This window comes from Palaemon carinicauda, chromosome 28, assembly GCF_036898095.1.
Source record: "Palaemon carinicauda isolate YSFRI2023 chromosome 28, ASM3689809v2, whole genome shotgun sequence".
NCBI lineage: Eukaryota > Metazoa > Arthropoda > Malacostraca > Decapoda > Palaemonidae > Palaemon > Palaemon carinicauda.
Window position 1 is genome coordinate 22,411,663 of NC_090752.1, and position 24,074 is coordinate 22,435,736.

A 24,074-nucleotide genomic window follows, 5' to 3' on the forward strand; every position below is an offset into this window, starting at 1 on the left:
GAGTGCCAAGCCCTGTTCTAATCAACAAAATGATCATTATGTACCTAACAACACTTGAACCAACCCACATTGGGTTACCTGGGTTGTTACATGCAACCTGAATGCATTTTTTTTTGTTTATCTGTAATTGAATTTTTTTTTATTGAAAACCAACATAAAATTCTCACTGTACATGGGTAGTAATTCTCCCATCCCCCAAAATTACCGTGGCCACATAACTAAAAGAGAGATAGGCTTTCACTATAGCCAGTCCCAATCTATCTATTCCCTACTACAGTATATCATTATTGACCTCTTGGTTTAACAAGGCAAAGGTTGGAGAAAAATGTAAAATAAATTAGCTTACCATGTCTTAGAATAGGTCAGAGATTTAATTAACCATATATGGTTGAATCATACGTACCTCTCCTCCTTCTAGTACATGTACCTATATCAGATAAATATGGAAGGAAAATAACACCTATAAAGAGAAGGCTGCTTGGCAATTCCTTACCTCTTATACCCAAAATGGAGAAGGACAGGAACAATCCCTTGCCACAATTATTCTAGGATTAAAATATTTTCATTCGTGCTAGAATATTATCTAATTAATAAGTTATCACTTGTTAATTATCTGTCAAATATTATTATTATTACTATCCAAGCTACAACCCTAGTTGGAAAAGCAAGATGCTATAAGCCCAGGGGCTCCAACAGGGAAAAATAGCCCAGTGAGGAAAGGAAATAAGGAAATAAATAAATGAAGAGAACAAATTAACAATAAATCATTCTAAAAACAGTAACAACGTCAAAACAGACATGTCATATATAAACTATTAACAGCATCAAAACAAATATGTCATAAATAAACTATAAAAAGACTCATGTCCGCCTGGTCAACAAAAAAGCATTTGCTCCAACTTTGAACTTTTGAAGATCTACTGATTCAACCACCCGATTAGGAAGATCATTCCAAAACTTGGTAACAGCTGGAATGAAACTTCTAGAGTACAGTACTGCGTAGTATTGAGCCTCGTGATGGAGAAGGCCTGGCTATTAGAATTAACTGCCTGCCTAGTATTACGAACAGGATAGAATTGTCCAGGGAGATCTGAATGTAAAAGATGGTCAGAGTTATGAAAAATCTTATGCAACATGCATAATGAACTAATTGAACGACGGTGCCAGAGATTAATATCTAGATCAGGAATAAGAAATTTAATAGACCGTAAGTTTCTGTCCAACAAATTAAGATGAGAATCAGCAGCTGAAGACCAAACAGGAGAACAATACTCAAAACAAGGTAGAATGAAAGAATTAAAACACTTCTTCAGAATAGATTGATCACCAAAAATCTTGAAAGACTTTCTCAATAAGCCTATTTTTTGTGCAATTGAAGAAGACAGAGACCTTATATGTTTCTCAAAAGTAAATTTACTGTCGAGATTCACACCTAAAATTTTGAAAGAGTCATACATATTTAAAGAAACATTATCAATACTGAGATCCGGATGTTGAGGAGCCACCGTCCTTGACCTACTTACAATCATACTTTGAGTTTTGTTAGGATTCAACTTCATACCCCATAATTTGCACCATGCACTAATTCTAGCTAAATCTCTATTAAGGGATTCACCAACCCTAGATCTACATTCAGGGGATGGAATTGATGCAAAGAGAGTAGCATCATCTGCATATGCAACAAGCTTGTTTTCTAGGCCAAACCACATGTCATGTGTATATAGTATGAAAAGTAATGGGCCAAGAACACTACCCTGTGGAACACCGGATATCACATTCCTATAATCACTATGGTGCCCATCAACAACAACTCTTTGAGATCTATTACTTAAAAAATCAATAATAATGCTAAGAAACAACCCACCCACTCCCAACTGTTTCAGTTTGAAAACAAGGGCCTCATGATTAACACGGTCAAAGGCAGCACTAAAATCAAGGCCAATCATACGAACTTCCCGACCACAATCAAGGGATTTCTGTACAGCATTGGAGATTGTAAGAAGGGCATCACATGCTCCAAGGCCTTTACGAAAACCAAATTGCAAACTAGGGAGTAGATGATTACCTTCAGCAAACCTATTAAGACGTTTCGCCAGAAGACGTTCAAAAACTTTAGATAATATGGGAGTTATGGAAATTGGGCGGTAATCAGTGGGACTTGAGCTACCACAAACATATTTACATAGAGGAGTAACATTACCAATTCTCCAACTAGTGCTAAAAGCTCCTCTTCTTGCTAACTTGCGCAAAATAACAGATAACTTTGGAACTATGAAATCTTCTGTCTTTATAAAAAACAAAGGAAAAATACCATTTGGGTCTACACCTCCATAAGCATCAAGGTCCATCAACAGAGCTTTAATCTCACGAGATCGAAAAGCTAAACTAGTTAGTTTAGCCTCAGGAAAACAGGAATGAGGAAGTTCAAGTTTTTCATTACTCTGTTTACTGTCAAAAACATCAGCCAAAAGGGTTGCCTTTTCCTTTGGACAGTGAGTGACTGAGCCATCTGGTTTAAGTAAAGGAGGAACTGTTGCATCTACACCAAAGAGTGCAGATTTAAGGGTAGACCACCATTTATGTTCCTGAGTTGTACCAGAAAGTGTTTCTTTTATGGTTAAATTGTACTCCTTTTCAGTTGAGGCATAAACTCTCTGAGCAAAAGCTCGAAGCTGAATATAGTTGTTCCAGGTCAAATCTGATCTGTTCCCCTTCCAAAGATGATAGGCCTCCTGTTTCTCCAAATAAGCACGTCTACAATCATCATTGAACCACGGTTTGTCCTTCACTCGGTACCTTAGCACACGAGAAGGGATACGCCTATCAATTATGTTGACTAGATTCTCATTCAAAGGGACAACAGGATCTACACTATTATATAATTGTGACCAATTCAAGCAAAAAAGATCATGTAAAATCCCATTCCAGTCTGCTTGGGATTTCATATAAATTTTACAAGAATATGATATATCAGGGACAGGCTGCTCAGTCTTCACTAATAATGAAATCAAGGCATGATCAGATGTCCCGACTGGAGAACCAACCTTACTAGTTATAACGCCAGGGGAGTCAGTGTATACGAGGTCCAAGCAATTACCAGACCTGTGCGTAGCTTCATTTATGATTTGCTCACAGCCTGATTCAGAGGCAAAGTCTAAAGCTCTTAAGCCATAGCGATCGGTAGGAGAGATAGAACTTAACCACTCCCTATGGTGAGCATTAAAATCACCAACAAAGACAAAAGAAGCCTTTCTATCATCTTCTTGTATCTTAGCCATAATGGTAAGAAGACAATCGAAGATAGAATCATCTATGTCTGGATTCCGGTAGATCGAACACAAATATATGGTTATGACTGCTATAATATAGCCAATAACCTCACAATCCTACTTCTAACTTAACCTCAACGAGGTTAGAACTACTCAGCAATAGTAAACAAAAAATATACTTAGATTAGGTATTTGTCGAACTTATGCGCCAGTAAAATGTTTATTAATAATTAATCATTCATAAAATGGCTAGAAAGAGCCCAATTCAGGCTATGCTAGCCTAACCGTAGCAATAGAGGATTGGCAAAAGTTATGTGAGATGCACAGGTGGACTGTGAGATGTTAACTTCACAGAATCACAGGACACAATGAGGTACAAAGCATTAACCAATAATTTCCGTCCAGTTTAGAAGAGGGCTTTAGTTTTTACTTTTAAAGATACAAAAAGTGGATAAGGCAGCTTTTGATTATTGAGCTTCATTGGACAAACTTATATTATCACTTTTGCTTTATGATATTGTATTCATAGATGAAACCACCTCCAAGTTTAATCATCATTTTATGCTCTATTACAGTATTTCAAGTCACCTTAGGGGTAGAGGTAGTTACTATTTATAAAGCGCCTTTTCTAGCACACTGGTAATTGTTCAAAATTTTATTGCTTTTGCTATTAGACCTGCAGTTCTAATGTTGTTGTTTTTTTTTTTATCCCTATGCTTCCTTCTCCCAAGTTGTCCAATTTATTCAATAATATCATGTTCCAGATGTATATTTCAGTTTTCACCACACAGGTTAAGAACTGATCATTTAAGATAATTTCTCTCTGAAGATTTGACTTAGTGGTTTATTTAATCTTATCTAATTAATGAAGATGATGACCAAGTTTCAAGTTGCGCAACACAATAGTATAATCCCCTTCAGCACTTAATAATACTTTGGCAAGGATTACTGTCGTAGTAATCCTTGCCAAGGTTTTTTCAATTGCAAAATTGGGAAAAAACAACCAAGTCAACTAATTAATTTTTAGAAGCCAAAGCATGGGATTGTTTTTAAATTGCACCATTTTGTGTCATTGAGTTTTAATGGTCATCAATATATTTTACATATTACTTAATGATGACTGGGATCCAAGATGCAAATGAATTTAGAATTTGTATCATAGTATTCAACATTACAGTGTTTCAAAAGTGTCTTTCACTAAGTAGGCCTAATTTCTTTTGTTTACATAATTAGTAAGTCAGTATTCAAGCTCATGAAATAAATAGTGGCATGAAAGGAATTGAATTGTTAGTAGCAAGGCATTAGCAACAATAGGAAGCACAAACTATAACCTTTATACTTATAGCAAAATAGGTTGTATGACTTGGGGTTTATGTACACAGAATTATCTCATTTTAAATCATTGTATTGTAATGCAATAGAGATATTATGAATACTTTACAGTTTTTCTATATAGTGTAAATCAAACTATAGTAGTTAACTTTAAAATATCTAAACCAATTTTATTTTTCCAACAGCACCTATGACTAAACCTGTGGTGTCATCGGTGAGAGTGCCACGTATCATTCAGAGCTCTACTCCAGCTAGAAAATCTGCCACACGTTCTCTTCGCAACCCACCACAGGTCTCTAAAACAGCAGTCATTGGTAACAAGGCCATAGGGTCAATCAGAGGAATTAACACTGCAAACACAGCTAACATCAGTAGTATGGTGAACTTGAAAATAAAGTCAGATAAAGATGAAGAAAAGTCCTTAGGTCAAGATAAAAAACTAGACCATTCCAAAGGAACTGTGAGTCTTGGTAGTTTGGTAGAATTGTTGAATGTAGTTAAATCTTTACCAAGTGGTTTTATTGAGGATCTTGTGAAGTCTATGAAAGAAAATATAACCTCTCCTGGGTCAGTTAAAGCTCCACCAAACCAAGAACTGTCAGATGTTCAACAAAACAAAGGCATTTGCAGTAGTATTCTGCTTTCTAATAGTTTTCAAGTTAAAGCTAAAAAGGGCATACCTCCATCAAATATGCAGATTCCACAAGATTCTACAAATAAGATAATGCCCACTGTAACCACAAACTTGAGCTTATTGCCTGTAACCCTGTTTCCATCAGTATCCACTTCTCAGGCCATGACTGGCGGACCAAAAGTTGCACGTGTTGCTCCAATAGCTCCAACCACTGTTGTCTCTTCCCCTGGACTCACCAGAGCATTAAGAGTTTGTGTTACTGAAGCCCCCCATATCTCACTTGAGCCTCCAAAAAAGAAATCTTGTGATCATTCAACTCCCATGGAGTATGAAATGATTGAGAGGAATCAGTTAGTTCGTGAATCAGTTGTAAATACAATAATGCCTCCTCCTATCATGACACAAAGCTCAGTAATGTCATACAATACAGTTACACAACCAGCATCTCAAAGTGTTATTCGTGAACAATGTGAGGTTCAAAATAATATGACTAATTCACCACCCATTGAAACCCAGGAATCTACAGTTATTCAGCCCCCACCACAGGTTCAAGCAGAAACAACTACTGCTCTCAACTCAGCTAATGGGAGTACATTAAGTACTCCCCAAGATACCATGTATCAATCTCTGAATCCTTCATTATTACAGACTATTAATCAGGCACCTCAACAGGTAAGCCAAGTTTCAAATGTAAGTGTAGCTTTGAATCAAGCATCTACTGTTAATCCACCATTAAATGTTTCTCTTGGTCAAGGTATTCAACAACTAACCCACCCAATGAACGTATCAATAAATCATACATCTCAAACTGTCAATCAATCTATGAATACTACATTGAATCACAATCTCCAAGAAGAAACTCAACCACTTAATGTAGCTGGAATTCCTTCTGAAACGGAAGGAAACCAGAATGTAATGAAGGGTAAACCACACGCCATCACTCAGCACTCCAGTCAACAAGAATTGCCTGCTTCATCTGCAGTGCCAGCAAGATTAGCAACACATCTGTTTAATCAATCTTCTGAAATGGGGACACCTCAACTGGTAGTAGGTGATCACAGTGTTTTAAATGGGCCTAGCAATCAAACAACTACATTAACTCCCCAGTCAGTTGTTTCCTCAGCTTTAACACATTCTGATCCATTGCTCTCTCAGTCAGTATCACCTATGCAGTTAGGGCAGAATGGGGTTGCTCAAAGTTCTACAAGGAATCAACCAGCTGTAGAATCTAGGTCAAGGGCTGAGGCTCTCATGACACCTAGCTCAACTGCTACCCAGGTTTCTATGCAAAATGAAGTTACTTCAGCAATTAGTCTATCAGAATCAGAACTCCTTAATTACTTCGATCCAAACTGCTTCGATAATGGTAAGTTTTCTATTTGAAAATTGAAATTTTTATAACAGTAAAATACCTTTCAACATTGAAAAACAAATTGCTCATAGCTTCACTAAATTTTCATGAAATAGAATTTACCTTTTAACTAGTAAGGAATTTATTCTATTTTTTTCTTGCAGTGTGAAGATGAATTGTGAATGATTGAATTGATCAAGAGAGAAATACCTGTACAGTCTAACATGTTACAGGTAAGATAAGGTCGGTCATTCACGAGGGACTTTTGCTGGTTTTATATACAGAAGACATGCCTGTCAATGGCAGAATTTTTTAACAAATTTTTTCCACAATATTTCAGCATATCACCACCTCCCAAAAGTTGTTACATTATTGAAAAACAGCTTGGACTTATCAGAGACAGTTTTGCACAATTATGACCATCAGATTTTTTACTATGCGTTATCATACATAGTTGCTCAAGAGTGCTATTTCCATATTTTCAAGTTGGGTATTTTGATTAAGACTGCATTTAAATAAATTATAAGCTGAATTACATTGTGGAGAGTGAAGACCTTTGTAGTGTTTTTATGACCAGTGACAATGGCAAATATTAAGTGTTCTAACATAGGTTGGTGCTGCTCCTAAGCAAAGTGTTAATTTCCATGTCCTGTGCATCTCTTGAGCATGTAGAATATAAAGTGAAATAGTGATTGACTGGAAAATGTATTAAAATTAACCTGAAAATGTGAATGTTAAAATTTTAACAATAGCTTTATAAATGTTCAAATACAATTTCAGTATTTTGTGTACAATATATTTTTTAAATATAAGAAATGCACAAATTTTCATATTTTAGTTAACCTGACATTCTTTTCTTAGCTTAAACATTATAGGTATTCTTTTATTTTTTGTTGTTTTCAGTCAAAATCTAACCCCAGTTTTATTCCTTTTTATAATGTTTACAATACATTGCCAACTGACTTGCATGGTATTAAGGTGCTTGAATAATTTAGAATGAGCATCAAATGTTATTTACATGTTTTAGAGACAGTATATTGTTAGTAGCCCATAGCATTTTTATTTTAGGCACATTTTCATTGTATGCTAGTACAGAGAAACAGTAGGTGTTGATGCCTTATTTTATGTATTGATAAAAAAAAAATTCACAGGAGAGTTACTTAAGAAAATGGTAACAGTTGATGCTTATAACTCTTTTAGCTTGATAATTATTTTATTTGATGTAAATACATAGAGTGTGCCTAGAAGTTTTATTTTATAGTTTATAATAGATTTTATGTTGATTATTTGGTTTTGTATATCACATTGTCTTGAGTAGATTTGAACTGCATATAACTAATATTTAGTTAGATAATTTTATAAAACATATAATACAAAAATCTGAAACGCCAAGGGTAACTAAACTAACAGTTTGTAAGAGTGTGCATATCTGTATGTATGTGTTTGTGTGTATGTGTGTGTACACACTGAATTTGTGATATGCGCAAATTTAAAATAAAACACTAAAATTTATGTAAGGGATTTGTTTTATTAGTCCAATATTCAATCTAACGCTTGTGCAGTAATACAATATCTTGCCTCACCAACACCACACATTTTAGAGTGGTTGTTATTGAATTTTTTTCAACATTTTATTGTTGTTGTAGTCTGATTTACCCTATTTTTCCACTTTTACCTGTTACTTTAACAATTCAGTTTTTCTTCAGAATATGAATAGTAATGAGTCACGGTGTTAAGAATGGTAATAAGTATTGTTCACTTAAGTATTCTATTAAATTATTTTCCTTTGGAAAATAAACTTGAAAAGATAACATAACATGATCACATTAAAAGTACACAGTTGTTAAAAAAACCTCTGGGAATAAGTAAGATAATTCTGTTTTACGTTAATTCTTGATAGTACTGATAAAATAAAATCTAATCATAAAAACTGTATCATATTGCATTGATATTGCAGGAGGTGTCATATTCTTGAAGCAGTAGCATGCAATAAATGGAGATGTTATTCCTGTTGTTAATATAAATTAATAAAAAATACATTAGTATGAGTTTCATTGTTTTTTGTTTTTTGTGGGGTGGGGGGTTAATGTGCAATGCAGTTTCCAAGGACTTTCCTGTTGAGAGCTAGAACAGAGAATCCAATACGACATCATTACCAAACAAAAATTGTTCCCCTGAGTTTAAGATGTTTACTGGGGAGGCCACTGCTGTGGTAGGGCAGCAGAGTGGGGGGTTGGGCTTGCCCAGCTGACGTTCTAGTGAGCATTTATTCTGATGGAACTGGAATTTAAACCATACACCTTTAACCTTTAAGGTGCCCTACAACTTTTATCAATGTGCAAAGCAAAATCTTAGTAAGTATAAGAGAGACCTGCAAGTTCGGCTTCACTTGAACTTGCCACAGCACCTCCAAAGCTGAATGTTGTCTGCTACTATCGTTCCAGTTATTGCCATTGAACCTACACCAAACCTCAACTTTAATTATGTCACCTTCTATGTTGAGTGCTTCAGGATACGTGTCTGCTATGTTTTCAACTACATTTTTGGGCTCAGCCATGTCGTCCTGATGGAAGGTTCCTTTAGGCAGCTTTCTAAGGGATATTTGGCTACAGTGATACTCCAAGAGAATTGACCACAGCTCTCAAGAATTCTAACTCGTATTTCTTGATACGACAAATGGCAATCTTCACCCCGAATAGAGTTTTCGCTCTGAGGGGAAAGAGTGGCGAAATTGAAGGGGAGCCGCCATCAAGGTTACCCGGTGGATCCCCTTCCCGTACTACTACGGCGAACTATTCCTTTTGTGGTAGCGAATCAAGCACGGTGTACTTCCAACTGCTCTCGGTTTTGTTACTATTCCAAGGATTATTACTATACAATCTCCAGCATCTTCATCCTCTGGAAAGTTGAGTATTTAATCTTTCCTGTGTATAATTTTTGGCTCCCTTCTCACAGTTAAATTTGCATAATTTAGATGTGTTTAGTGGAGCAGAGCCTTCACCGAAGGCGGCCATTTTGGACCGCTGTCGTACGTCATAAATGCTTTATTCAGTTAGTAGTACGACGTCCCCGGTATTTAGCTTTAATGAATTCTAGCTATTTAGGCAAATTATACTAGTGAAGATAAGATTACACATGTAATATTTACTCTTCTGTTTATGGGGGCCGTCCACCATGGGGTTTTGACATAACAACTTTCAGAAATCGATAATCGTTTTATTGCTTCTATGTATGCATAAACATATCGTACATGCTCCCTAGCAGTTTCAGCCAATTATTTTTACAAATAACGAAGATATAGCGGTCTTTAAATGATGACGTCATCCTTACTGTGTCGTCTGCATGACTGAGTTTGAAAAAATCATCTTTGTGTGTTATTTTTGAATATCTATAGCGATTTTTCACTTATGTTTTGAACTATCATACGTCTGGCAGAAATGGGAGGCATTGGTAGAACGTAATTGAACGAAATCTACTCCTCAGAGAACAAAAGCCAAAGTTTCCAATCACTTACAGAAGTTATAATGCATGCGTTTGTTTACTTGAAGTTCGTATGTAGATTGTTTTCACAACGTCCTCGGGAACTTTATAGCAAGGCCAATGTTACCTAAGGTCATAAAAAGAACAAATAGTCAATCATTTTTCCAAACAATGAAGATATAGCGGTCTTTAAATGATGACGACATCCTTACTGCATCGTCTATCTGACTGAGTTTGACAGAATCGTAGTTCTCTCTCTCTCTCTCTCTCTCTCTCTCTCTCTCGAATTATATAAAACTGCCATTTATACAAATACTTTAACCATGGATAGGTACGCTACTCGGACACCCCTTTAAGGGTATACTCGGTCGCGCGCGACCCCGACTCCAAAAAAAATTCCGGAAAAATTTAGTTATGCATCAATCTGTATTGTTTGACTTGCTAAAAATACTTCAAAGAATGCTAAAAACTACTGAAAATATAAATGATACCCATCTACAAAATAACTATTTATTAGAAATATATTAAAAATTTAAGTATACAAAAAAAGACGACGTAAATATTCACAAAAAATAGAAATATACATATACACATAAATCCCTTTAGGGACACCTTCTTAGATGGCAAAGCAACAGCGTGTAATTGCTGGAAATGAGTTGGACCCATAGAAGTCAAGATCTAAATTGAGAAAAAAAGGGTAACTTTTTTTGGCCAAAAAATTTGTCCAAATTTCATGAATTTTTTTGGGTACCCAAATGAAATAGGAAGAGGCTAATTTTTTTATAGAATAAACTCATATTATCCTAGAACAGAAATACATAATAAAATGTGCACTAAGATGTAATTTACTGTTATATCAGGGGCGAAATCTAAAGGTCTTTTTTTGACGGCCTAGTTTCACAATGTAAATTTCTTATGAAAATCATTGTATCTGCTATAAAATATGATATTTATGCATTAAAATATACCAAAATATCACGAATTCTATACAGAACAAGAATATATAGAGATATGCCAACTTACCTTTCGGGTATGTCAACAAAATGGCCGCAGACCGCAACAACTCTTACAGCCCAATCTACCACTTGAAATGAAGAATGGGTATGTAAATTTCAAGGTATTATTCATTTATCTAATTATTAGTGGATTGGAATAAAACTGATATGATGGCTTTCTGGATGTTTGACAATTATTTTTATCATATAAAATTTAAATTCTTTGAAATAAATTTTAGATAAAAAATGGGTGATTTCTATTTTGTAAAGATTAAAATTTCCGTATTTATACAAACAAGTAGTAAAAAAAGAAAGTTTCATGATTTAACCTAGCTATAACTATCAGGTACAGTTCAGATACAAGACAGTTTCAAGCTATAGACAAACAGGCTTCCTGCTCCTCAAACAAGTGGTGTTTGTCATGTGGTCAGTCTTAGGTGGGCAGCTATGACAGTGAGTCCTTACAGGAAGCTTGATGTGACCAACACAAAATTGATACTATACTTACAGCAAGAGAAAATATAATTAGTAACTAATAAAAGTAAAAGGATATCAAATAGCAAATCGGTAGCCAATCAAAGTAAAATGAAATCAAAATAAGAAACTGCTGACCAATAAAAAGTAAAATAATATCAAATTATTATATATACATAAACTATGATCTATAATAAAAATAATAATAATAATAATAATAATAATAATAAAACACTATATAAATCCATTTCAAGTACCTAATACACATAAGAAAAATATTGACAAATACGAAGGAGAAATTATCAGAGAAATAAATATCAAACACATGAGGTTGCAAGCTCCATATTATCATCAACATCTCTTTTTAACTCCATTAGAAGTCTGTTGATGACATCCATGCCGAGGGAATACTGCCTGCTGGCCATTATTGAAGATAAATTCAAAATAAAAAGAAAAAAATCAGAAATTTGCAAAAAATAAAAAAAATTCAGAAATTAGCATTTGAGGGAAAATGGACCTTATGGCAATATATGGCATCTAAGCCAAAACCAATGTCATGCAAGTGGTAGACACACCATCCACCCACACTTTCCAACTATAAAGAACCAAACAAGTATTAACACTGTTCGACAATTTATAATTATGTAATAACTTTGCTGTTTGATCACTTACCCCTATAAAGGTATTTCAAGGTCGAGGTCGACCCCTGGGGGGATAAAAAAACGGGGAAGGAGGGAAGTTAGACGAAAATCAGTCCTAAAGCAGACAATGGCATGTAGACTAGTCACCCCTTGCAGGTCGATCACTTCCATATTCGAGACAGCTGATGATTTATGGGGAAAATACAGGTTTTGAACATGCTGTAGGGGTCGCGTACGACCCAGCATACCTGTCCAGGGTTCTCTCTCTCTCTCCCTCTCTCTCTTGAAGTTCGCATGTAGATTGTGCTTTCATAACATCCTCGGGAACTTTATAGCAATCCCAGTGTTACCTAAGGTCATAAAAAGAAAAAAATGGTCTGTAATTTTTCCAAACAATAATGATATCATCATCATCATCATTTCAGCCTTCAAAAGTCCTTTGTTGGATGTAGGCCTCCCCCAGGTTTCTCCACAGACTTCTATCGCAAGCTATGCTGTGCCACTGTTGCTTATGTTGGTCTAAGTCATCTCGCCAGCGGGTTTTTTGTCTTCCTCGGTTTCTTGTGTATCCTGTGATCTGATCACAGCCAAAAGTTAAAAAAAAAAAATAAGTCAGCAATGATATAGCGGTCTTTAAATTATGACGTCATACTTACTGTCATCTGCATGACTGAGTTTGACAGAATCGTAGTAATGTTTATTTTTGCATCTCTCTCTCTCTCTCTCTCTCTCTCTCTCTCTCTCGATCGATCGATCGATCGATCGAATTATTCAAAGCTGCCATTTATATAAATTCTATAATATCAATGTTCAACTCTCTTAGAATCAAATAATGGTTGATCTCTCTCACTCTCTCTCTCTCTCTCTCTCTCTCTCTCTCTCTCTCTCTCAATTTGAACTGCCATCTACAGTATATCAACCAAATGCTATCACTCCAAAATTAAATTCATGATCTCTCTCTCTCTCTCTCTCTCTCTCTCTCTCTCTCTCTCTCTACTCTTATGTTTCGATTATCGTACTTCTGGCAGAAATGAAAGGCATTGGTAGAGGGTAGCCTAATGAAAACTACCAGCTACGAGAACATCAGCAAAGTTTCCAAAGACATATAGAAATTATAATGCATGTGTTTATTTACCTGAAGTTCGTATGTAGGTTGTGCTTTCACAACGTCTTCTGGAACTTTATAGCAATGCCAATGTTACATAAGGTGATAGAAAGAACAAAAAGTAAGTGGAGAACAAAAAAAAAAAAAACCAAGAAAGAGGGAAACATGAATAAGAGTAAAAGCTGAAACCTGCTAACTAAAACACTGGCAACAATGAGAGATCGCTGGCAACTCGTAACATAGGAATAGTAAACTGAGGGTTCAAATACCTCGTTTAGGGTGCATTTATGTAAGAATAAACAATAAAAGTTATCATAATAATATTATCTTGATTTCTTTAAGAAAAGAAGCGAAAATTTGTTGCAAATCTTTGGGAGCTCATAACTCAAAAACATACTTATTCACACTTAGGTACATTTTTCTCACTTATTTGTTGTTCGATATTAGAGAGAAAGATATCATTGAAAAGAAGAATAAAATTCCCACAATTCTGTCTGACAAAATTTTGATTTTCTTTTTATATTTCTTTTCACGATTATTTTCCGTCTGGACGAGGAAAAAAAATAAAAATTCATAATAAAAAAAACAAAAAGGAAAATCAAAATTCTGTTTGACAGAATTGTTCGGTTGATAGAGTAGTTTTTATGGTATAAGTTTCAATACAATTGTTATTAAAGTAGTGGGGAAAATGTACCTAATTTTTTTTTTCTAAATCATGATTTTTGCTAATAAATCCAAAAGTTGCACAGGTTTTAAATGTACTAAACAATAAATATGATAGGTTATAAGACATTGGTGCTTATGTAATATTAACTGTATAGATGGTTTGAATAAGTTAAGAAATGGTATAAACAATGCTTTGTTATTGTATTCGTACGCTCATATTCTTGAGAGCGAGAGCTAGACGTCAGCTGATCTGATCACAGCCAAAAGTTAAAAAAAAAAAATAAGTCAGCAATACTCGATTTATAAAACATTTCCGAAATTTAAAACAAAAGTACAAGGTTTTCTTAAAGCACAATTAACTATTTAAATAGTAGCAATTTTCTAGAATAAAGTGGTTTCCTAAAAATAGTGGTTTGATGGCGAAATCGGATGTCATATTTTAAACTACGATTGAAATGGATTTATACTCGGTATAATTTTTTTGTTTCATATTTAATTGACGCTTTTTAATAAAACCTATTTTGGGTTCTTCATCCACAGTATTTGTAAGTACTGTATTGTATAACACCGGAGAGAGAGAGAGAGAGAGAGAGAGAGAGAGAGAGAGAGAGAGAGAGAGAGAGAGATCAGCTGTTGTAATCGAATGGCATGTTTTTGTTTCTTGTACCACTTGAAGCGAGGAATGTTAATTTCATTTTTAAACTCAGGTTGTAATATGTGAACTAAGATTTTATTTCTTACACACATACAGAGAGAGAGAGAGAGAGAGAGAGAGAGAGAGATTTGAGTCTCTCTCTCTCTCTCTTGGAAAGAGGATTTTATAATTACACCTTGTACTATACAAAACAAATCATTGAAAAGCAAATCTATACTGTTAAGATGACAAAATATTGCCGACTTGTTACCGAAATTTACGCTATTCACTGCCGATAAACGAACCCAGCCTACGTGTGAAAACCTTGAATACCCACAGGGAAAACTAAAGCTTTTATATATTCTATACTACATGAAAATAATGCTTGAATATACCTTCATTAACAATACCATTAAAATTATCGAAAGTTTAGAGAAAGATGAAGATTGCCGAGAATGTAACCACAATTGTTTACCTTTTGTCAGCTGGATTCGCATAGTTAAAAGTTGATTTCATTGTTGATATGGAATTTTTTTCCTTAATTAGGCTATTTACTATGAAATTATGTTAATAAAATGTAAGATAAATATCGTTTGGTAACATTTGTTACCAAGCACTGTATTTAGGGCTACCAATATACCTAAAAAGACAATAGATTTGATATATTATGTAGTGCTTGACGTGCAGACTTTGAACAGCTTTGCAGAAACAATTTTTGTTTCTTTTAACTACCCACCGTATAAATGGGGAATCGCACAATTCGGGACCCTATGTTACCACTTCCTGGCCCCCATTGGGGCAGGACATAAGGATCATCTTGAAGTTACTTGATAAAGGAACTCACCTAGCATCGGAGATACCTGCCAGTCCCAGGGTCAGATAGAAGAAGGTAAGTACAATGTGTTGGAACAAATTACCTTAGTCTAGATGAGTTTGTATCAGTAAGGAACAATATTGTAACATTGTTCATACCATTATTCAAATAATGAGGTAAGTAAAACTCTCTAACAGTGTTTTTTTTTTTTCAATGTGACGGCGAAATAAGATGCACAGGTAAACAAATTCTATTTTATTTAGTTAAATAAGAATTAGCATACAATAAGCAATAAAATGTAATGGAATGCAATCAGTAACATAGACTTAAGACATCAATAGAAATGGGTGTGGAATCTGAAAAGGAAAACTTGCCATTACACATTAGTTCCAGAGGAACTATAAAGTCTTTCTAGAAAGTCTTATATACACTTCATGTTAAAAACATGTGGCACACATGTTTTTGTCTATGTGACTTCACCTTTGTATAAGAACAGTCCGTAGTGTCACAAGGTGGCACTAAAATCACTATGTTTTGCACTAGGGTCAAAACAGGCAACCCTTGGAGTTAGAGTCCCAAATAACTCACTGTTCTACGTAGCACTAAGCAGCAGGTTTTAGCACATTACCTGCAGCTACCACATACCTTTTGAGTTCGTGCACCTGCTTCTCGTAGTGTTTGAAAAACACTCTTGAGGACTTCCAGCCTGTGAAAGAGCGAAGACTTTCGTAGTCCATTGACTAAAAGAAGTTCAGGGAAGAGGCGACTTTCCTGGGATCGTGACCTGCGGGTGTACTGTCAGGATCCGCTCTGCGAATAAAGTAGGTGATCTTCGCCCTTAGTTGTTTGAGTGACAAGTCGAACCCCGAAGTTTCCCCTTTAAAGAGCTGTCCTCCGCCAAAGTCTGAAGTTCTTCGAAGATAGACATCTTCCTTCAGAGGGCAGATTCTCCAGGGGCCATACCTTTTAGTGGGTAGCTCGTTCTTGGCGAGAAACGTTGGGTCAGGAAAGAGGGTAAGCTCGCCTGTTTCAGCGAACTGTATCTGCTCCTCTTCTCTTGATAATGCCACAATTTCACTGACTCGGGCTCCCGAGGCAAGAGTAAATAGGAAAATAACTTTTTGAGTCAAATCTTTCAGAGGGTAAGACTCATTGTCCAAACTTGAGGAAAGTGGAGCACCATGTCAAAAGATCAGGAGATGGGTCTCGGTGGGGGTGCGGGACTGAGTCTAGCACATGCCTTTGGCAGCTTGTTGAAGATGTCATCGTACAGGTCTATCTGGAAGGCATATAGTAATGGTCATGTCAAGGCCGATTTGCAGGTGGAAATCGTGTTGGCTGCCAGGCCTTGTCCATGAAGGTGAATGAAGAAGGACAGACAAAAGTCTATAGAGATTTCTGTAGGATTTTTAGCCTTGACAAAGGACACCCACTTCTTCCAGGATGACTCGTATTGCCTTCTGGTAGATTTTGTTTTGTATTCCTCAAGAAGTCCAAGCATTTCTTTGAGATCCCAAACCTCTTCTTGACAGCTAGGGAGAGAAAATCATGAGAGGTAGGTCTCGCGTTTTCCTTGATGAAGCGAAGACAGTCAACTTCTGAACTTGCTGGGAGAGAACTGGGTCCAGCAGGGGAATTATCTTGGGTTGTAACTCCAGGATTAATGGGAACCAGTTGCTCCGGGGCCACTTGGGTGCCACTAGGGCTGCTGTTCCTTGGAAGGTTCTCAGCTTTATGAGGACTTTCAGCAGAAGGTTGGGTGGAGGGGAACAGGTAAATCTTGGTCCATCTGTTCCAATCCAGGGACATGGCGTCCACCGCTTCCGCTCTGGGGTCCTCGTATGGGGCCACGTAACGAGGAAATTGTTTGTTGTCGCTCGTTGCGAAGAGGTCGATCTGCAGTTCTGGGACTTGTTAGGAGATGAAGGAGAATAAGTCTGCGTCTAGGGACCATTCTGACTCTATCGGGGTTGTCCTGGATAGAGCATCCACCGTTACGTTGCATAATCCTTGTAGGTGAACTGCTGAGAGGTGCCATCTTTCCTTGTCCGCCAAGCGGAAGATGGGTAGCAACACTTGGTTGAGTTACGGCGATCTTGAGCCCTGATGGTTGAGACATCTGACCACGACGGCGCTGTCCCGAGTCAGACAGATGTGGACTGAGGGACGTGGAAACAGCCTCTTCAGAGTAAGAAGGACCGCCATGGCCTCCAAGATGTTGATGTGAAACGTCTTGAATAGGGGAGACCATGTTCCTTGAACTTGTCGTTGATGGGAGTGACCCCCCCCCCCCCATCCTTCTAGCGAAGCATCCATGTGGATAACGACCGATGGAGGCGGTAGTTGAAGAGGTACTGATCTTTTCAGGTTCTTTGCCTCCGACCATGGCTTTAAGGGGATCGGCCGCCTAAATTACCGAAAAAATATGAAACATATTCGATATGCTGAAAAAAATTCTATGGCTTCGTAGAGCATTCAAGAATGTGTGCACGAAGTATTATGCTAAAATTCGCCTTACTTTTCTAGTTAAGGCCTGAAAACACCAGTAGCGCAAATTATTTAGTCTGGTATAGTTTTTGTGATATATGTTACAAAAACTTCCTTTGAAATGAAATATATAATGTCAATAATATCCTAATTGGCACCTTTCTGGTTATAACTAGACAAGACAAAACACCCATCATGAGTCATGAGGCTCAGTTGCCTATAAATCTTCACGTAATAAGGTTGCATTTTTTCATGCTCGCTAGCCTTGACTGAACTCTCTTTTTTTCTGCGGTGTTTTTAGTTTTTCACCATGCCTAAAAGGCACAAGAGTTCACTTCATGCTTCTAGAATGCGGAAACGCCAATTTGATATAGCCATCGAAGAAGTAGAACAGAGAATTCAAGAAACTAATGCCATAGAGGGGAATGAAGCGACAACGAGAGAGAGAGGGGCCGCGCAGCAAATGGCGCACGCTAACATCACTGCTGGCCAGAGACCAACCACATCCACCCCTAATCGTCTCTCTATTCGTTCATCACTGCTAAAGGGCAAAGATATTTTAGAAGAAGAATGCAGTGGATCGGAGGCTGATATTATCAACGATAGTGAAAATAAAATGATAATAATAAGTGAAGCAAGACTTGAAAAATTACTTGAATCACAAATACCGAATTGTAGATGCAAAGTAATTCCGAGAATCCATTTGGCAAGGGATGGATTTGAGACACTAATAAAAAAGATATGTCCTAAATGCAGAGGGAAAATTATTTCAGAACCTGCAAAATGCCCACCGATTTCTACAGAAGGAAGGAAGGCTCCAATTTACAAAACCAAATTTATAATATGTCTTAGGCACAAAGATAATCAATTGATTAATATTTCTATTCATAATACTTTTGCATTAAAGCAATAGACATTAAAAATAAGATTTGAAATACAGTTAATACTAAAAAAAAAAAACATAAAATTAATGGTAACACAGTCTTTTACTTTTTTTTTTATGTACCTAAAACTTTGAAGGCCCGTTTCTCAAAACATAAGTTTTTCACCTTCAAAATGTATCTCCTCCCTTAGTATTGGACCAATCTTAATGTAATTTCATATATAATATGGGGAAACATGGTAGATTAAAAAAAAAGCCGGGGATTTTTAATATTTTGAGTTTCTGATTTTTGGCAAATTTTTTCCGGTAATTTTTCCGGGAAAATTTCATAAAAAAAAAAATTTCATATCTTGAAAAATAATTGAAAAATAAAAAATCCCCGGCTTTAAATCGAAGGTCCATATGTGTTTTATACATGGTTAAAATCTCATCCCTTAAAACCAAAAATCAAAGGAGGAGATGCATTTTGAAAATGGCCATTTTTGGCCGAAAAAAGCTCTGGCGTCACAAAACCTAAGGTCACTGAACAAAAAAAAATTCCCCAAAAGTTCCACACAATATCCTTTAACAAACCCCCTATATATCAACAACCTGTCGTTAAAAAAGTCGGAAACTGGCAGATCCCCTTAAGAGTGAACGAAGCCTGGTTGGCAGAGGTCTCTTGAGATCTCTTCGAGCGATGGATGTGTATCTTCTCCAGACTCCCGCTGCATCCTATAGCTGTGCTCGTAGCACTGGGTCTGTCACTGAAGCGAGCATGGCTCTGAAGGCGTACTGTCTTCTTTGAAGCCTGAATCCTAGGTAGGAGGAGGCCCTGTGATTCATTGGAATGTGCCAGTAGGCGTCCGCCAAGTCTATTGAGACTGTGTATGCCTTTTGAGGCAGCAGGGCTCTTATGTGCTGAAGAGTCAGCATTTTGAACTTGTTGTTCACTATGAACTTGTTGAGAGGGGACAAGTCCAGAATGACTCTGAGTTTGTCAGAGTCCTTCTTGGGAACAGAATAGTCTTCCTTGGAACCTGGTGGACTTTACCCTCTTGATCACCTTCTTGTCCAAGAGTTCTTGGACGCATTCTTCCAGGACGGGGGAGTGTTGGAAGAATTGGTGGAAGGCTGGAGGTGGTGTTACCCAGCTCCACCCTAGTCCATTCTTCATGATGCTGTGAGCCCGAGGATGGAAGATACAACGATCCTGGAAGAGGCGGAGTCTTCCTCCCACCGGAAGCATCTCATTGCTTCTGGTTTCCCAAGGGTTTACCACCTCAGCCACTTGCTCCCCTTCCTCCTCTCCCTCTGGATGGACGTCGAGAGGAGTCTTTGCCGGCGCCTCTACCTTTGGGACGAAAGGTAGTCGACTGCCTTTCATAGGCTGGCGTGAAGACTGGTGAGTGAGCCACCACTGGCTGGGGTACCAGCAGAAAGGTCTGTTGGGGCTGAGCCACGAACTGGGGAGCAGCGGATGTCAGAAACTGACGCTTAGCCTGCCGCTGCTGGGGTCTGGGCTTGTTCGTTTTCTTCTTAGGTTGGGGGCCCTCATCCTGAGAAGATTTCCTCTTCTTCGATATGCCCCACTTCTGGAGAAGGTTCCGGTTCTCCGTGGTGGCTCTGTCGACGATCTCTTTCACGAGGTCATTGGGGAAGAGATCTTTCTCCCAAATGTTGGAGGAAATCAGTTTCCGGGGTTCATGTTTAACGGTGGCATTCGCAAACACGAATTCTCAACAGGCTCTCCGGGCCCTGATGAAGCTATAAAAGTCCTTCTTCAGGGTGGCGAGATGGGTCTTAGCCAAGACCATGTAGAAGCCTGGGGTCCGTGTGTCCCCAGCCATCGTCTCCATTTGGACTTAAAGGGAGAGAGAGGCAGCCAGCCTCTCTTTCGTGTCAAGCTCCCGACGCAGAAGGTATTCGAAGAGCTTGGGGAGATTCTCGTTGAACTGCCGTCCAGCGATGTCAGCCTCCAACTTTCCTACCGAGAAAGTTAACTGGATGTCTTTCCAGTTCTTGTCATCGGGAGGGAGGGCGAGGGAGAGGGGCCAACATTTCTCCAATGTAGGACAGGGTTTCCCTTCCTCCAAAGCCTTCAACACTGCCAACAGGGATTTCTCGGCGAAGGGGAAGACCATGGTGGTAGGAGCAAGAAAAGACGGGTGTTTCTTGCTTAGGGCCGGCACCTTGGAGTTGGTGTAGCCCTTACTCTTCAGGCAGCCGGCCAGAAGAGATTGAGCTTTTGCGTGGTCGAAGACGATGACCTCCTTAGGCTCGGTTTCCTCCTTGGAAACTGGCTCAAACTTGAGACGGATGTAACAGTCCGGATAGGCTTGAAAGCTAGTCGAAAACTCCACCTCTTCAAGGGGAATGGCGCCTAACTTGTCGTTGACAAAGATACGTCCACTCGTGATCGGCATGTGTTCTGCATGCCTCCATGGGTTGGTCACTGAGCAAGGGGGAAGATCCTTAACGGTGATCTTCCTCGGGGTCTGTTTTGACAGACGTAGGATCTCTCTCTTAAAGTCTTCATCCCTCTGGTGAAGCCTTTCATCCAGGAGTGCCACCAAGGCTTGGAGGTTATCCTGGGTGTCCACTCTCACAGCGTAGGAGTGGAAGAGGTAGAGGGGACGGATTCCGAAATAGCAACGGATGTAACAGAGGGGGCGCGGGCGACATCACCCTCGGAGTCAGGAGTCTCTGTATGCTCCTCCTCCTCTTGACCCTCAGCCATCAGGGTCCTTTCAGTGGTGTCCGACACTTCCGACATCCGTTCCACCTCGTCAAGATGGAAGTCTTGAAGTGCGTCCGATACGTCCGGTTTGACCGTCAGCTGGACGCAGGGGATCTCTGGTTTGGGGGTAACAGCATCCGCAGATGCCTTGGGAAAGAGCAGAGCTCTCATCTTCTCACTAGGGAGATAGGAACCCGTGGCGTTCTTCTGGAAACCACACACCCATTTGCGTAGTTTCTTCTGAGCGATGTCCCAGGCCTCCGCAGACGGGGGTCCTCGAACGCCTCATGGAGCAGGTCTTTGCAGACAGTGCAAACCTGCGGGTCCCAATACCGAAGAGTCCCTTGGGCAACGGAACAGCTGGCATGGGTTCGGCACGCCAGGTGGCCATAAAAGTCCGGGCACCGAACACTGCAGAAGGCGCTCTCACACCGGATGTACTCCTCCTGTAAAGAGGAAAGAGGTACATGAGTCTACAGAAGTCTATATCATTGACTTAAAGTAATCTTAGATTAGTCTTAAAGTAATTTTACTTACAATATAATATTCCTTTCCAAGTGTAAGCTTAGGAAAGGTAAGCTGGAAATGAAGCAGAAAAGACACATACTTGTGCATCCCGCCTAGCCAATTGCCGTGACCTCACACCATAACTAATTCTAGGGGCTTCATAAGAGTGCCCTAAAAGGGGGAAGGAATATCCACAAGGGATAAAGCACAGCTTAGACTTCCTCCGGGGTATTAGTAATGGTGAGAGGGGGAGCTGAGTTTATTCAGCATAGAGAGGAAGGGGGGAATGATTCTCCCCAATTCAGGTAGGTCCTGGCAAGAGACTGCGCATGGATGCACAGAGTATACTAGAAGAATTTACTGCATAACTATACACCATAGTTTTCTGACTAGGGTATGTAGTATACCATAGATGTACTGGCTATCATATATAGCTATACAATAGACACTGCCGGAGCTGTGCCGGCAGGGTAGAGGTGACAGTCCACTGAAGTAGAATGATTAGGTGGGTCCGGCAGCATGATGGCGTGCCGGAAGCGCACTGGTCGCCGGCAAATCTCCGTTGAGGGGAGAACCCCTCCCAGCCATCAGTCTGTGTGGCAGAGAGAGGGCGAAACCTCAAGATGATCGCAGATCGCCAGGAAGTCGGCGGCCCCCGGCAGTCACCAAGCAACCGGCTTAGGTACTCCATCCCTGACGTCAATCAATGAGACAGAGAGGATACCGGGACTAAGCTGACGGTTGTTGCTGGCAGAGTAGTGTGGCAGTGGACCGGCACTGATGAAATAGAGAGAAAGTATAGAAGAAGAAGGAGCGAAGGGCGGTAGTGTTCAAATGGAAGGGAGAGAATGGCAACCTTTCATCCAGCCGCAACAGAGCCGGCAGTTGGCTAGAGTTGCGGGTGGCGGCCCAAGGGAGGACCGAAGAACACTCTAAAATAGTGAGGTCTTCCGCCGGCAGACCGACCTTTCGTATGCTATTCCATAGTTCAACTATATGCAGGAAGCCTAGCAGTTCGGACTAACCAACGAAAGGACCGGGCCAACCCCACAACCCGCCGGCACACGGTCGAGTTGTAGTACGGTGGACAGAGATGTGATGGCTAGGCCATCACTAAAGGACAGAGGGGGAGGGGAGAGGGTCCTGAGGAGGAATGTAGGGGAAGGCGTGAGCCCTCACCGACACTCCAGAGGGGGGGTTCTGTTTCAGTACCGGCACTATCCCAGGCGTACGAAGAATTCGTTCTCCAGCCTATGGTAGGTCAGTACAGTGAAGGAACAGCACTAATGTAATGTCCTAAACTATAAAGAAACAGAATCCCATGGCCTGCCTAACCTAGGCTAGGGGAACATGTCCCCCAGTCCAGGGAAGGCAGGTATAGGACAAGTCGCTAGGCCACAGGGAGGAAGGGTCGTAACCCTACCAGGTGTGGTCTAAGGGGAAGGGTAATGGCCCCCCACCTTTGCCGACCAGCAGGGACCAAAAGGAGAGTTCATTCACCTAATGGGGTAGCTGGGGGGCAAACGACTGGTACTCTGAGGTTCTGTCCCAAAGTCAAAGCTCATGTACTATGGTTATGAGTGGGGAAAGAAAATCATAGCCTAACCTCACTTGAAAACGATTCAAGGAAGGAGGGCTAGGATGTAGCCTAGGCTACCTCAGAGGGAGGAGATTACCTTGGATAAGGTAACTTGGGAGGTGAGAAAGTATACAAAAGCCCTAAGCGTTAGGTTAGGGGCAAGGGAGTCGACTACCAAGATCATCGAAACCCCTTGTATACTTCCTAGGAGAAAAACATGTGCAATCACTGAATCTTATATGTATAAATGCCTAACATCTTCATTTCATAATTCAACACCAGGAACACTTATTATATCATGCATGAAAGTAAACAATAACGCCTAAGCTATCGAGCCTAGGGGCTAGGCTAGCAATCGAGCCTACGAATTCGCCTACCTACACTCGCCGAAAAAGAATACTAACAGAATAATATAACTAATTCCTAGCAATGAAGACTAAATAACTAATGCTGATAATTAGTTATAAGACCGGGAAGGTTGTTCTGGCTAACTAAATAAAGCAT

General features: G+C 39.1%; 1 protein-coding gene across 4 annotated transcripts in view; it reads left to right on the forward strand.

Moving 5' to 3' along the window:
* Positions 1–8,103, forward strand: part of LOC137621476 (nuclear factor of activated T-cells 5-like) — a 426,226-nt gene extending 418,123 nt beyond the window's left edge. For all 4 annotated transcript variants that reach the window (XM_068351807.1, XM_068351808.1, XM_068351806.1 and 1 more), the window contains 2 exons: positions 4,787–6,601; positions 6,751–8,103. In XM_068351807.1, coding sequence (XP_068207908.1) covers positions 4,787–6,601; positions 6,751–6,755 — 1,820 coding nt within the window. In that variant the 3' untranslated portion in view covers positions 6,756–8,103. The remainder of the gene's footprint in view (positions 1–4,786; positions 6,602–6,750) is intronic.
* Positions 8,104–24,074: the final 15,971 nt, after the last annotated feature.